General features: G+C 41.9%; 1 protein-coding gene across 1 annotated transcript in view; it reads left to right on the top strand.

Annotated features, from left to right (window-relative positions):
• The window catches only part of LOC308307242 (putative ferric-chelate reductase 1), a gene marked incomplete at both ends in the record, with an annotated part of 34,786 nt that extends 18,118 nt beyond the window's left edge, over window positions 1-16,668 (top strand). Inside the window, 6 exons of the mRNA XM_080752415.1 lie at window positions 851-937; window positions 2,558-2,649; window positions 7,756-7,814; window positions 9,859-9,996; window positions 10,882-10,907; window positions 16,579-16,668. Coding sequence (XP_080608541.1) covers window positions 851-937; window positions 2,558-2,649; window positions 7,756-7,814; window positions 9,859-9,996; window positions 10,882-10,907; window positions 16,579-16,668 — 492 coding nt within the window. The remainder of the gene's footprint in view (window positions 1-850; window positions 938-2,557; window positions 2,650-7,755; window positions 7,815-9,858; window positions 9,997-10,881; window positions 10,908-16,578) is intronic.
• Window positions 16,669-16,901: the final 233 nt, after the last annotated feature.

Raw genomic sequence — 16,901 nt, 5'->3', positions numbered from 1 at the left:
ATTTCAAATATTATACAACAGGTAGTCGGGCTCTCAATGGAAAACTGTCTCTCCAACCGTGCATATATTGAGCACTACTGCACGGTCTCATCAAATAAAGAAATCTCTGCGTTTGTCACGAAAGAGAGCAGGCGGGCCTCTCTCCCCACACTATGCTAGGCTAGCGGTTTTCATGTGACGTTCAGGGACATAGTCGCTAAATGAGGTATTAAAAATGTACAAATTCCTATCGAATATCTTAATTACAATGAAATGAAGTTGACGTGTTTTTTTAAGGGCAACAGTTGTATAATCGCAATATTACACTCGAGGGTCTGCCTTATCGCGGTTAATTGTCCCTTCAGTCCTGCCTACGGAACTCGCCTGTGGCTCATTCCTGCGTCAAGGCTGTCGGGCCAAATAACTGCGATAATGCACACCCTCTCGTGTACTATTGCTTAATTATTATCGCCGTTGTCGGGTGGATACGTCATAGCTTGAAGATCAGCTGTTTCCACTACTGCTGTCGTGAGACACTTGCACAACAATTGATTTACAAAAAGAGTGTTTTCATTTTGTTTGATGTTTTTGGAATGTCCCGACTTTTTTCGCCACTCGTCGCACGGCTAATTCGGATCCGGTGTGTATGAGGTCTTAGAGCATCATTGTTTTCTTTAAAAAAAAATGAATTGTCCGTTTTATCCGTGCGGATAAACGCGCCTGTGTGCAAAGGGCTTAACTCATTACTCATTGTGTGTGTGTGTGTGTGTGTGTGTGTGTGTGTGTGTGTGTGTGTGTGTGTGTGTGTGTGTGTGTGCGTGTGCGTGCGCGTGTGCGTGCGTGTGTGTGTGTGTGTGTGTGTGTGTGCCAGGTTCATGTGAGCTTGATGACATTGACCGTGGTCGCCACCAGCATTGCCTTCATCCTCACATTCTCTCACGTCCGGGTCTGGAGTGGGGTAAGTCGTGAGTACCAACACACAGAACAGAACGTGAACATTACATGTGGACGAAGGGACGTTATTTGTCAAAACGAGGTTGATTTTTCACTGTGAATAAAAGCTTCCTGCATGAATGAGGCATCACCAAATCAGTAGCTTGATGTGAAATATTCACTGACATTCACATATTCACAGACGGTACTGTTATTGTTCTTGTAGACTCTTTTTGAGCGGTGGTCACAACGCTCCTATACGTGGCGGTGTGTGTGGGTCTGTCTGTATGTCTGTCTGTATGCGTGTCTGTAGCCTGCAGGACCTTTTATGACCGCACATGTTAAGGGAGGGGCGCTGTTGTTCAGGATAGCCCAGGCACACTCACACACAAATGTTCAGGCCAGGCCACACACACACACACACACACACACACACACACACACACACAGGGGGCACACGCACGCACGCACGCACGCACACACTCACTCAGGCACACACACACACACACACGCGTCGCACACACACACACACACTACACCACGCACGCATGCATGCACGCACACACACACGCACGCACGCACGCACACACACACACACACACACACACACACACACCCACACGCTGTGCTTTGTTTTGGAGAGAGCCACGGTTGCCAGATTCTGTGAGTGAAACAAGCAAACAGGTCTATGAAAATTTCGTAAGAGACTCGTCGTCAATTGCAAGATATTTAAAAGTTATTTGGGGCCATGATGATTTAACCCCTTCTTCCCATTACTAGACTAAGGATTTATATTGTCTGTGTTATTGTTTACATCCACAATTATTCACGTGTGGCAAGATCGCGGTTCCACTAGTTTTACTAGTAGGCTAGTGTAGGCTTAGAAGCATTTTCAGAAGTTAATTTAATGTTTTCCATTTCATGATTTCCTTTATCCTCATCTCGTTGCGCTCAGGTTCACCGGGAAACCTGCGGTTGCGTATTTGACCCTTAAGCACTGCAACCCCCGCTGCACCCACCCAGTAGTGCTGTTGTGCAGATTCAGATTCAGATTCAGATTCAGATTCAGATTTCTTTATTTATTAACCATTGTGTAATACACATAGGAATTTGCAGCGTGTGTGTGTGCAGCCTCCACGACCACCGCTCAGTTCACACGGGTGTGATTTTTAACTTTTTTTTCTCAATACTAACTTGACTCACATTGTGAGCTTGTAGATCGGCTGTTTTCACATAGCCTAAGTGACTTAAGTGGTTCATCTATGTATTGTAATAATAATGTAAATATCCGGAACCAGCACGAAAGGTCCGGAATCTCCGTATGCGGAGCTAATGTCTGACATTAGTGTTTTCCAGAACCGGCACTGTGTCTGCAGAGATCCCCATATGGGCATAAATGGACGCAGGCAGACAGATACAGATATCTACATATATGGGCATAAATGGACACAGGCAAACAGATGGTCAAAACTGGTTATGACAACAGGTATAATGGAGTTTGCATTAAAGGGTGGAGCATTCATTCCCTATTTACATCGTTCCCGAGTTGGCCAGGTTGCCGACTAGACACTCGGCCGCCCGAAGAGCTTCTAGTTACAGTAATTGAGTACATGTACTTATAGTTACTTTCCGCCACTGTTTGCAGGGGGCTCACCCAGTCCTGGGGTGTATAGTGATGATTCTATGTTTGATGCAGCCTGCTGTGGCTGTGTTCCGCTGTACTCCACAACATCACATGTAAGTATATTCCCTCTGTTCGATTCCTGCCGGGGGACGCTGTGGGTGCTTTCTCCCTCGCAATCATCAGCGCCCACACCCTAGGTGGGGTCGGTGATAGGGCCTTTCTGTGTGGAGTTTGCATGTTCTCCCCGTGTCTCCTAGGGTTGATACCCTCACAAAAACATGCAGTAATCCTGGTCTCAATAATGCCTCCCCCTGGCCAGCCGGGGCGCCTGATGGAGGGGAAAGGAACTGGTTGGAATAACGTGTTCCTTCCACGCGCTACGTCCATCCCGGGGAAATCCCCACTGTCAGGTGAAAAGAAACAACTTGGACTACTCATGCATTGAAGGAAGCATGAGGTCAGTCTGTTGTCTCCCCAGGCGCGGCAGAGGGAGAGCAGAGCCCAGGATTACATAGGCACTGGGTGAAAATGGGTTGCAAAATCGTGGGAGAAAAATTACAAAAAAAAAAAAAAAGTATACTCCCTCTAAAGGTGCTCTAGGTCAGTGGTTCTCAACCTGTGGGTCGGGACCCCCAAGGGGGTCCCCAAATTATTTTGGGGGGGGTCCCCGAGATGATAAACTTAACATTGTTTTCCCACTCAACAGTAAACACAGTAAACACACCAAGTGTAAGTGTACTAGTAGGCGGGTGCAGTTATGAAAAAAAAGCACCTAACCCAAAAAAAATTGCAACAAAAGATTTTTCAACTGTTTTGTGTAGTATTAGGTGTCCTTAATAACATACTAAAAGTCTACCAAAGTCTGACCACTGGAAAGGTGTCATTTTCAAGATGGCGTCCAGGATGGACAAACATTCATTAAAATACTCTAACTCCTTCATTATTTACCCTAGACAAGTATTTTGTGTGTCAAACCCTATGTTTATGTGGCCTAGGAATCCATTGGACTTGTCCAAATTGCAGAAATACAATTACATAATTCTGAAATCCAATATTGTGTCTGTGACTCTATTAAAACCCACTGAAAGGGCCAACCGTTTCAAGTTAGCTAACTTAATATGTATTAAATACCACATAGTTATTTCTTTACATTTGTTTTTCACTTGAACAAGACTGAAATGTCATACTTCCACCCCTACTGTACATACTAGATTTTTTCTTTTTCTTGCAGACAAGCACAGTGTACATACATTTTCAACAACTTTCTGATATATTAGGAAGGTGTATATTCTAGGAACAGTATGAGTGTGCAATATTAGGAAGGTGTATATTCTAGGAACAGTATGAGTGTGCAAAGAGGGGTTTTGGTGAGTATGGAGGTTAGTGCAGAGCTGTCTGAGCCTACTGTAATGGTCTACTGGGTGCCTATAGGCAGAGGTGGTGAATAAGGCCTATAGGGTGCAGAGTATGGGGATGGGGCCGGGGTGGGTGAAAGGGTAAGCGGGCTCTCGTCTAAGAGTTTAGTGGACCTATAAAGAGCCCTTCAGGTGGATGAGGGCGTAGGGGTATCTTGATAGCTCCATGGGCTCTTGGAGCACTGTCTGAAGTGCAAAGTTACATGAGTTCTCTCCTCCCCCATGTCAGAGGGGGAAAAAACAACAACAACTGGCTGTAGTGGGGCACTTGGAAGCCCAGGACGAGTGTCCATAGGTGGTAAGAGAGAATGGGTTGTGTCTTTTCCTGGTGGTGGTGGTGGTTCTTAGGCCTTAGTGGTGCAATAGCCAAATGCCAATACGCAAACTTCCATCCTCACAATTGGGTTCGCTTTAAGAAACGCTCCATGCTTAGTGTAAATTTGGTGAGACTACAATTAGTTATGATGTGTCAGACAGCTGGGTTGTTATGTGGAGGAGGCTCACAGCTCCTCCAAAAACAAATTTGCATTTGACACAAACTGGATCACGCTGGAGGATGGAGTGAGGAGGAGGCAAGTATGGTATTAGAATTAAGATCATGCATTTGGCCGACAGGGGTGTCACCTGGCTTACCGATAGTCCCACTGGTTCCAAGTGGCCCTTCGGGTCATGATAGGCCCTTGTGGGTGGGTATAGATAATGAGGAAGGCCAGTTCCCAGTGTTGGTGGTTGTAAAACCACCATGTGGAGCATGACTGTGTGTCAGGCTGACGGGTGTTTCCCTATTACTGGCTCACAGGAGAGTCAGTGTCTGGTTGTTTGGTATTTTCTAAGACCATTAATATTAACAGGAGCCCATAGTGACCTATCAGTGTGACTCAGAGGGTGCTTGGCTGTTACGCTCTCCAGTTAAAAAGCTGAGGTGTATGCAGAAAGCAATGCTTGTCTGTCAGATAGCAGCAAGGACACAGCCTTGCGTTGGCCTTGAAGTTGGTTAGATGGGAAGACTTGGAGCACAGCGTGTCATGAGCTGTCCCATCTGCCCTCTTACTGCTAAAATGCTCCAGAAAAAACTGACAAGTCAATCTGAACCCTATCCGTGCCACACTCCTCAACTACTCCTGCCAAGACCCAGTAAACACCTAGGTTGTGACAGCACTGACCTCAACTCCCTCTCCAAGCCCATGATGGCCCAGCTTAGTCCTCAAGTATGGAGCTTTTCAGATATGTAAAGCGGTTAAGGGGACATCACAGGATATCCCAGGCTTCCAGACCCCCTCTTAACCTACACTCATCAGAACCTACCTGTACCCACCTGAGAGCCACCACATCCCCTCTACACTCCCACACTGCCCCCTCACTGATCGTCACATCATTCACCCCTCATGCTCCCTTTTCCGCGCAATGTGCATTCTATCCCTGCTACACACATCCATTCCCCCCGGGGGGACTCTTCAGAGGTAACAGTTTTGTGAGTCTCAGTGGTTTCAGTGCAAACCTAATGCTTTTAATGAATTCATAATCATGAAGAAACTCTAGTTTGACTGATCACAAGCTACGTACTGAGGTGAGAATTACAATTCTTTAGATTTTTCCTGTATAAGGTTGCAGCACCCCAACATTCAGCATCTGTCACAGGTTCCCCTAGGGGAGTTATATTTAATTATTATTTTTTATGTGATACTAGACACCTTATCAAACACAATGGTGAAGCCATTTCTTCACCATTGTGTTTCCCAAAATGTGTATTTAATGACTATAACATGGCTGCTCTGTTTTTATTAATTTCACATACCTCACACTAATAACGAATTTATTACTTATTGGTATCAAAAGAAATCTCCTGAAAACTTTAACAAAATGTTAATTATAACTGAAATCATCAATACTGGACATTATGGCACATTGAAAAAGGAGAAATGTCCAATTACATTCGGAAATCTTCAAATTTAACATAAATATGCTTATAACCTTATTATAACCAACTGTTTTAACATAATTGTACTTGTAATCACTTGACTATAATTTATATGTGCTAATTGGATTCCTAGATCATCAAAATATGAGGCCTGACACCACAAATATTTGTCTATGATGAATAATAAAGGAATAATGGTCTTTTAAGGAACTGGCGGTGGCCATCTTGAAAATATGCATTTCTAGTGGTCAGATTTTGGTAGACTTTTGATATGTTATTAAGTACACCTGATACTAGAATAAACCATTGAGAAACCTTTTGTTGCAATTTTTTTTGGGTCAAACCATATCTGCACCCGCCTATAGAGGTTCGCGGGCCTTCGGCCCGCTCACATCTAGTTAAAAAAATAAATAAATAAATTATAAAAAATAAAAATAAAAGTTTAAAAAAAAAAGTTTAAAAAAAAAAAAGTTAAAAAAAAAAAAAATTGGGGCGGAACTATTGTGCCGCAGCGCACGTTTCCGGTCGGACATATTTGACCGCCGGACGCACTTCCGGTTTGGAACTCCGTGTGGCACGTGATCAGTCCTAGCCAATTGGAGTGCTGCATTTGGTCTGTTGGTGACAAATACCGCTGGCTGCAGTTCTAAAATGTAATATAAGATAGAGGGTATCTGCACATTTCTAATGTGACATTTTAAGGACTTTTTAATACCTCTAAAATGACAAATTAAACATTGGCCAACTTGTCAAATATTAGAGGCAGAAATTGTGAAAATAGCAGATCTACATGCTCACAACGCCTCATGTAGATCGGCTATTTTCGCAATTGAACCGTGTTATACAAAATGTAATGCCTCAACTCTTAGTGCTCGTCAGGGTGGGGGGGTCCCCTAGCCTGACACTGACCTGAATTGACATTTCGTTTCACTCCATTATTCAGTCTGAACTTGCTCTCATCTAAGGCAATTTCAAGGATGGGCGTTGCCAAAGAGGCAGTCTTCTGCGATTGGTTCACCGTCTGACCAACACAACAGTAGCAAAGCAGATGACGTAGTGTTGTTATATGTGGCTGGCTAGTGGCTAGCCTGTTGCTTGCTAGTGCTACTTGCTAACCAAAGAAACAGGCAGAATAGGAGCACTAAGAACTAGGAATCAAACACAACATAACATGCCTGCTACTGGTGTTTCATAGCGAGATCGATACGATCGCATATTACTGCGACGGGCAACGCGATGCGCGGTACGGTACGGCGGCGGCGCTTGTTTACTTGGAAACGCACATGAGTTCTGGGAAAGCCCCACCCACGCTGATCACAAGACGCTGATTCACGACGCTGATTCGCCGTATGGATTTTCGAACGAGGAAAGCCTCTTCAATGAGAGCAATTCTAGACCCCTAAATCGCCAAAATAAAAAATTAAAGGGGTGTGGCTAGCGATTCAGGGTCTGGAACTAGGCTAGGGGTCCCCAGTTAAATTATGATTATTGTCTGGGTCGCGGCCTGAAAAGGTTGAGTGAGGACCACTGCTCTAGGTGAGATGTATTTGTTTAAAATAAATGTTGAATAACCCTATATTCTGATGGCAATCATTGCCATAATAGTGTGTTTGTTCAATAACAGGGGTCTCCCTGTCTCTTCAGCCCTTTAGTAAACAGCAGAACAAGAAAAAAATCAGGTTGGGATGTCAATTTCATTCAAAAGAGAGGGAACTCATACACGATAAACAAGTGAAATTGGGAGAGCTTGAGAGACTGGGAGACCCCTGTTACTGAATATACACTCTCACAGTTTGCCATGTTTTTTGTATACCGTATTTGTGTGTGTGCGTTATTATGCTTAACATTTCTTAATAATATTCATTCAACCTTGCTCTCTTCACCAGGAGGTTTCTGTTTAACTGGTATCATTCTCTGAATGCAGTAGCAATCAAAGGCTTGGCTGGTAAGGAACAGTGGATTTTAACTCTTTTACCGCTTTGGACGTTCCAGTTCGCCCCAATTTACCCAGCTCGTTGCCAATACGGCTCGTTCTTTTTACCTTGTCTGATGACTGTAAGCTGATGAGGGGTCGCGCCGCCGTGTACAGTAAAAACATCTCCCGTAACGCTGCTCTCAAAAATCCACCGCACGTTAGCAATAATGGAGTCCCAAATCACTTCCTGGCTGTTTTCTGTGGATCTGATCTAGAAAATGCATTTCTATGCTCTGAACGGATGGCAAGCAAAGCGGCCCAATTCACATTAATTCTTTGCATAAAGCTGCCCTCTGCCGCCCGCTCGGCTAAAGTACACATATGAGGTAAGCTGCTTTTTGCCCAATAAATAAATAATACATCTGGCAGTAGAACTGTTAATAATGTATGTGGTGTCTCTGTATTCCATTGATGTACTTTATATTTACAGAACCAGTGAACAGGGATGGGGTCAGCCTTATGTTTCCCTCAACCCAGTTTACTCTTATTTTATTAGGACATGACTGAAAGTTTCATTGACATGCTAAAGACCCACGTCATCCATTTTCAACCTATCCTCATATAGTTGGTCCTCAATGATGCTCATTATAACATGGGACCATTTGTGTCCCAGCGCGGCTGACGGCTAGTCATTGATTTATTTTTATTTTTATTTTTTTCATTTTTTATCACATTTATATCACATTTTAGAGAGAAAAAAAAGTAATTTCAGCTGTGGTCTAAGGTAGTGGCTTCCGAAATGACTGCCCCAGTGTCATGCTCAGTCACATTTTTGTCTACTCAGTCGGTGTCTCAAAGGAGGGCTGTGGACAGTTCAGAAACATGTGTCTACCAGTGACATCAATGATACAATCTAATAGAAACTGTTGGCTTTCTGTTCCTGAAAAGTTGTAATGTAACGCATTATAGCAAAAACAAAGAAGGCTAAAGGGGATTCCAGACGGTACACGGTCACCGCCTGCTAGTAATTCATTTTCAATGAGAGGCGGGCGGCTATTTCGTCCGCGCAGCGAAGTTTAGAGGCGGCGAGGCGAGCGGGCGCAGTCCCGTGAAAATCCCCGCGAGCGTGCTCATTTGTGCATGCGTACGCGGGCGGTGAGAGATGGATTGTGTTCATCTTTGTGAAATACCGCGCAGCGTTTACTCAAAGAGCGAGTGTGTTTGTGGATCACCGCGGCGCGGTCCTCGCAGATCCAAGCGGGAGCCCCGGCGGCAACCGCTGTCCGTCTGTAGAGCGCCTAATGCATCTTGGTCTTTGCTGTGTCTCCTTTGAGACAAAGACTAAGTAGAAATATAGACCCTCTCTCTCTCTCTCTCTCTCTCTCTCTCTCTCTCTCTACAATTTATCATTGGACTCGTATTATTACAAAAGGTCACCATTTATGTAGGCAAGTCAGGAAGTGACCAGGGACGTGCTGGCCATTGGGAAAAGCGGGACATTAGGAAAAAATTAAAAATAAAATGTCGGCCTTCGTTCCATTTTGGGGGCTGGGCGGCCAACAAAGTAAATCGTCACTGTCGGGCAGAAACCTTGTATCTCCAAGTTTCAAATGTGTGCATTTTTTCGCAAAGCAAAGCCCTGCTTCATCATACAAGGCCGTCACACAAAAGTAGTGAAAACAGCAGATCTACAAGCACACAACGCTTCGCGGTGCGAGGCATTGTGTGCTTGTAGATCGGCTGTTTTCACTAGTTTAAATCATTTTTTAAATGATAAATACAAAACAAACGGTTTTGGACATACAAGGTTTCCACCCGACAACGACGAAATACAACTCATGTAATTGGCCCACTGGCTTGTCAGTGTCACTTGTCATGATCTGAAATGGCAAATCTTTGAGTAGCAGCAGCGCTATAGAGAGAGATCTCTCTCTATAGCGTGCAATGAGGGCCTCTCCAACTCTTTTTCCCGGGCTGAATCAGGGGCCCAGCATGTCCCTGGAAGTGACTCAAGTTTTACATTGGAAGATCTTTAACAGACTGGGATCTCTCTCAATCAAATGTCATCACACAGTGGCAGCCATATTCACTGGCCTCAGGTTGATTGACGGCACAGAGGACCAATGGTTGATGAAGGTGATGGGCGGGTTCGTGGCCTGGGAGGCTCTAGTCTACATTCTGTTTGATCTTCACTACAAGTGCCTACACAAAGGTAAACAAACTACGGTAACCATGACAACACACTGTAACGGCAGTAATGACAGGTGGCACAGAGGCAAAGAAAAAACTAAATCATTCATGGAAAAACTTGATCATAGGGCTGTCACAATTATTACATAATCGTCTAATCGCAATTATATGAGGTAATCGCAATTATTTTGCATAATCGTCATAATCATTTCCATGTTGAGAAATGTTATTATAGTTTCAAACACTTTCAAAACATAGTGTAAATAGCAGATCAACAAGCTCACAACGCGTCGCATTGTGACGTGTTGTGAGCTTGTAGATCGGCTATTTCCACAATCAATGTTCTTTTGAAGTATAAAGTTGTCAAATATCTCAGTAATTTATTTGTATATTTAAGTTATGTGTCATGATTGCCATGTGCAACTTCAAAGCCTAAAAGCCAAACAGAAATGTAATTGTCAACGACAACACAATTAAATCAATGACAATTAATCGCCATGTAAAATGTCATAATCGTGACAGCCCTACTTGATCATACAGCTTACTTTGTCTCCAGTGTGAGGCCTGTTGTTCCTAATTTAATAATAATAATGCATTTATTTTTAATGTATTAATTCAATTATTTAATAGATATACTTTAATATACATTTATTTCTAATTACCTTTGAAAATAATTTGAACCCTAAGTTTCCTATATTCCTATAAAATAGCCGATCTACAACCTCCCAACATGTGGCTTTGCAGAGCGTTGTGAGCCTGAAGATCATGTATTTTCATTTCCTTTTTATTTAGTGGACCAACTACAGAGCCAACTCATGTCATGCTTTGTTTAAATATAGAGGGCTTAGTGACTATTACATTTCAGAAATACAGTTTAGCACGTTTAACTCTTCTGTTTCCTTTCTAGATACAGAAGAAAGTGACTCTGAAAAGGTAAGACCAAAACTCATCAACAGATTAGAGCAGAATGGCCGGTTCATTCTCGGCCGGTTCATTCCCGGCCGGTCCAGGCCGGCCATTAGGAAAAAATTAAAAATAAAATGTCGGCCTTCGTTCCATTTTGGGGGCTGGGCGGCCAACAAAGTAAATCGTCACTGTCGGGCAGAAACCTTGTATCTCCAAGTTTCAAATTTGTAATTTCTTTCGCAAAGCAAAGCCCTGCTTCATCATACAAGGCCGTCGCACAAAAGTAGTGAAAACAGCAGATCTACAAGCACACAACGCCTCGCACCGTGCTTGTGTGCTTGACAACGACGAAATATAACTCATGTAATTGGCCCACTGGCTTGTCACTTGTGATGATCTGAAATGGCAAATCTTTGAGTAATAGCAGCGCTATAGAGAGAGATCTCTCTCTATAGGGCGCAATGAGGGCCTCTTCATCGTACCTGGAAGTTATTTGAGAATGCCTGCTGAGTGTGTTGGACACTAAAGTATTGGAGTGTTTTGGACACTGAACTATTTTGATAGTTGTGCTTAAGGACACTTTATGTATATGTGACCCAGCATAGCAGAGGGGCAGTCATTTCGGAAAGCACAGCTTTAGACCAGCCCTGAAATTACTTTTTTTTTTTTTTTTCCTAAAATGTGATAAAGCCACAAAAGTATTTCATAAATATCAGGCTACATTTCACTTAAACACCAGAGCTTAACTCTGCATGTAAATAAGACTTTTTTAAATTAATGTGAAGAGAAACCTCACATTTTGCAGGTTACATTTCATCTAAAAGGCTGAATTTCTCAGATCTAGTATTTCTGCATGGCATAACTCTATAAGCCATATCTACAAAACTGTTGGGTCAATCTTCACAACCAATATATCATGTTGTAGCTATGATTCCCAGCTTTCAAATGAAATGAAAAAATGAAAATGAAAAAAAAAAATTCAATGACTAGCCCTCAGCTGTGTTCGGACACACATATATATATTTATATATTATTCGTTCCCTCTCTTGATGTACCTTGCTCTTTACTGTACTCTGTTCTTGTTTTTTTCTTTTTCTTACTTCTCTGTAACTTTGTAAATAACCTTATACTGCTGTGCTGCCTCTGGGCAACTGATTTCCCCCCTTGGGATAATAAAGGTATCTATCTATCTATCTATGGCTATCTATCTATCTACGAGTGGCAAAGACATAGTCAGTAGGAGTCATGAGGAGTCAGTAGGAGTGAGGAGGAGTTTCCCAACAAGCGCTTCCAAACTCCAATGCCTCATGCTGCTTTATGTTTTGCCACTCAGTCTAGATGAGTGGTAATAATTAAATTATGGATCTCTAAATCCATAGTTAAAATAAGACAAAGAGCCAAAGGACTGATCTTAGATTGCTGTATTGAGGAGAGACAGACAAGGTAGACAGACAATGGGCATATCATCCTAGTGGTATGCTCGATAATCTCTCCCCACCATAACGGCAGGACAGAGGGTTCTCTCTCTCCCAAAATGGAAGTTACATTCAGTATATAAAGACATACAGTTTATGACAGTAAGAAGCGTGGAACTTATTCATTCGTTCCCATATCATAACAAGGAAGTAACAGGAAGAAAGTGACACGTAGTGTTGGTAATTTTCCACCACTCGTGACTTATATCATAGTATCACAGTATATCAAAACATAATTACAGTCGGGGCAACCAAAGTTACTATGACCTGTAATCTATTAGCCTGAGCTTTACAGTATCCACAAAATGTGGTCTCTATACTGTGAGTTCAGTTCATAATATATAACCTTATATGGTCATATGAGCGTCATACACAAACCAGAATTATGTATCATAATTCTTATCTTATCAATCTATCCTTTTAATTTTTGTATGAGGTTCATATGACCTCCATATTAAACATTTTATCAGGGTAATAATAATAATATGAATATGAAGACTTTAATAATATTTATAAATTCAAATTTTCAAAAAGGAACTGTAATAAATCCTTAAAGTTAAAGAAACTTCACACATCATTTCATCGTTTTTTACAGATGAATGAAGACAGAATTAAAATTGAATAAAGAATTAAAGAATGAAAAATGAAAAAAGATTAATTAAAAAGTCGATGATGACGGTGATGGCGATGATGATGATGATGATGATGATGATGATGATGATGATGATGATGATGATGACGACGTGGTGGGGCATTGTAGAGACGTGAGGGAGGAGGATGCAGGATGCAGTTGATGTGGGGTCGTTCTTCTGGGTCTCTCTTCTTTCTTCTCAGGTAGTTCCTATACGGGGCAGAGGACTTGGCCAGTCATTTGTTCATAACAATTTAATTCTTCATGTATAGCGTTTGTAGTGCTACATGGCATCACAACAGTGCAACAGAAAACTCACCGACAAGGCACGATTTTTACATCGTGCCTATTGCGGTGGATTGGCTCGTGCACTGGTCTGGCCTGGCCTCAGGTCGTGGTTCGTCTGCACCCCATCAGTCAGGTGGTTTTCGATGATGACCCGATTCTTCCTTCCCCACACTGCGGTCCTCCTCTCTCACCGTCAGCCCATGTAAACAGAAATATTTCAAATTAAGTTTCAAATAAATCTTAAATCAATGAAAAACCAAATTAAATAAATTAAAATCAAATCAAAATTAAAATATATTAAACCTTAGACTCCCCCCTTTTTTTACAACAAGTTGTAAAAGTTAAATAAAATAATTTAAATTATTTAAATCAATGAAATGAGCTTTAAATCATACACTACAGTACAGTACAGTAGCAGCTTGGGCACAGGGGAGTCAGTGATAAGTAATACGCCTCAGGGGCGAGAAGCGACCTTGTGTCCTTCTCAAGACTGGATAGAACCAAAACAAAATACCATAGACAGTAAACAGTCAGAATGTTGTTGAAAATGGAAGAGACAGAGACACTTGTTCCCAAAACAATTCTCTCACACAGAGACCATCTGACCTTGAAGGCTGCAGATGTCAGGCACACAGGCACACACCTCAACAGGCATGAATCACAGTCACATGCACGCTCACGCACACACTCACACAAGAGTGATGGAGAGGGAGTGAAAAAAAAGATAAGGGCTTAAAGCGACATTTACGCACACACAGGCGCATGCCCGCACTCACACATACAGTATTGGAACACACACACAAGTGCACGCACACGCACGCACTCTCATACCGGGTCAGAGACAAGATGAGGGGGGGGGGGGGGGGGGGGGGGGGCGGCATGCACGCCCGCACACTCTCTCAGAACACCACTCACACGCACTTCCCCAAAACTTGTGCACGCCCTCACACATACAGTAGCCTACGGCAAACTCATTCTCACAGAATCCATTCATCACATAATGAAGTCATCAAATAAATGACCATTTATACTCATACACAGCCAGAATCCTCTAGCAGGTTTTAAATCTTAACGTTACAACATATTATATTAATTTAGACTTCATAATTTAGTTAGTTATTCTTAATCTTAAATCTTAACTTTAATTTCTCAGAGACATTTTAAAACGTCTTAAAAGTATTTAATATTACAGAAAACAGAACTGGTCCATAAAAACGGTCTTAAAGATAAACATATTGCTTCTGAATCCCCCACTCTGCTTCGCGAGGGCAAGCGAGGGAGTGAGAGGCGTAGAGTAAACACAGTATTATCGGTACAGTGAACATAACAGTAATAAACTGACAAATACTGACCATTCATAGGGTCCAGACATAACAAGCTATAACCACAAACTGACTATGAGCACGGTTTTAATCAGGCTGACTAGAAAGCACACGCCCTAGGTTATAAGCCAAACAAATAATGACCATTCAAAGGGTCCAAACAAACTGACAAAACAAAAACGACTGTACCGAAAAAAAGTTAAAGTCTGAAAATCAGTATTGTGTCTGCCTCCTCATCACAATGAGAGAGCGAGACCAAACCAGAGAAATAGTTAAAAATAGATTAGGGAGTTACGTACCACCCTTAAACTTTGTAAGATGAAACATTATTAGACTCCTCCAGACAGAGGGAGAACATCATTCACAAATCATCTCAATTATCATTACATTAACATCGTTAATTCAAAATTCAAAGACACGACACGTTACGGGGACTAAGTAAATATGTACTTATCTTAATCACTTAGGAATTTGCCGATGCGTGGAAATCCCAAAGCAGCCGGACACGGGGAGCGTCGGTGGAATATCCAGCCTTTCGTCACGGTCCGGTGCTGATGGATGTCCACGCGGTTCCACATTAATCCAAAACTCATAACACTGTTGTCAAATAAAATTCCTTTGTCTGAAAATACAACAATGTAGAGATAAATTCCAATTTTGGCTGGTTCCAGATACGTGTTGAACATTGTTCCACCGGGGGAGAGAAAGTGAACTTTAAATGGCTAACAGCCTGAACACTTTATCCGTCTCTCAGTCGGCCAATGTTGACAAACAGTATCCGTCGCTCGATGGACCAATTAATAATAAATTATGGATCTCTAAATCCATAGTTAAAATAAGACAAAGAGCCAAAGGACTATATTTCTTTAGATTGCTGTATTCTTGAGAGAGCAGACAAAGAAGACAAAACAGTGCGCATATCATCCTAGTGGTATGCTCGATAAATCTCTCCCCACCCTAACGGCAGGACAGAGGATTCTCTCTCTCCTCCAAGATGGAGGAAAACATGTATATAAAGACATACAGTTTATGACAGTAAGAAGCGTGGAACTTATTCATTCGTTCCCATATCATAACAAGGAAGTAACAGGAAGAAAGTGACACGTAGTGTTGGTAATTTTCCACCACTCGTGACTTATATCATAGTATCACAGTATATCAAAACATGATTACAGTCGGGGCAACCAAAGTTACTATGACCTGTAATCTATTAGCCTGAGCTTTACAGTATCCACAAAATGTGGTCTCTATACTGTGAGTTCAGTTCATAATATATAACCTTATATGGTCATATGAGCGTCATACACAAACCAGAATTATGTATCATAATTCTTATCTTATCAAGTGGCATATGATACCCTCTATTGTTTTTATTACATTATCGATTAGTTCTCATAATCAATTAAATTAAAAGGTTCTATTAAAGGTGTATTCAGTGATAATGAAAGTGGCCGGGGGTCATCTTGTCTCTTACTGGCCTTACAGCGTGGAAATGTTTATTTTTTTTAGATTTTTTACACCATTATGATGTTCTCGTTTTGATCATTAGACCCAATCACTGAATATCAGTAGGCCTACGTCTCCAGCTTCAGGATATGTACGATACTGATTTACTACGAGACTGTGGCATTTTCAGAGTTCAGTAGTTTACATCTAGGCATTTAGCAGATGTTTTTAATTCAGAGCGACTGTGGTTCTCAAAACTTTTATTTTGACCATCCTAACTAAACATCATAACATAACTACGGCCATACTCTACCCTGATTGGTCGAGGACTGGCTGGCCACCTCTGAAAACCGTATCTAGCTATGCTCGTAACACGGGCCATGGTGGAAGTCCTTATATGGTCAGCACACATTCTAATGAGGAGAATGAATGGAAAATGTACCAATTATATTTTTATTTGAATGAAATACAATCACTGAATATACCTTTAAATGTTGCACCCCTAATGCTCTTGTAAACCTTTGTGTTCCTTGCAGGGCAGCTTGTATTTGATGCTGTTGGGAGTGTTCTCCCTCGGGAACCTCACCTTCCTCGTTGCGCTGCTGGTCGGGATCGGGATGTCCTGAAAACGACAACCAAGAACCAAAAAAAAAGAAAAAAAAAACTACCAAGGCCTTTAGAAAATATACTATACTCACGTGCCAGAACTGTGTTATTTGCACCTCATTTTGTATGTATTTTAATAGCTGCTCGTACCTCAGTTGTATTAGTCCACATGGGCCATACGAGATGTCAGTATCGGAAAGGTGGCAAATGTTATCATGCATTTTTGAAAAGCTCTATATCTGTAAGTTATAAT

The sequence above is a fragment of the Nannobrachium achirus genome, assembly GCF_963921795.1.
Source record: "Nannobrachium achirus genome assembly, chromosome: 21".
NCBI classification, from domain to species: Eukaryota; Metazoa; Chordata; class Actinopteri; order Myctophiformes; family Myctophidae; genus Nannobrachium; species Nannobrachium achirus.
Note: the sequence above shows the minus strand (reverse complement) of the source record. Positions and strands in the feature narration are given on the sequence as shown.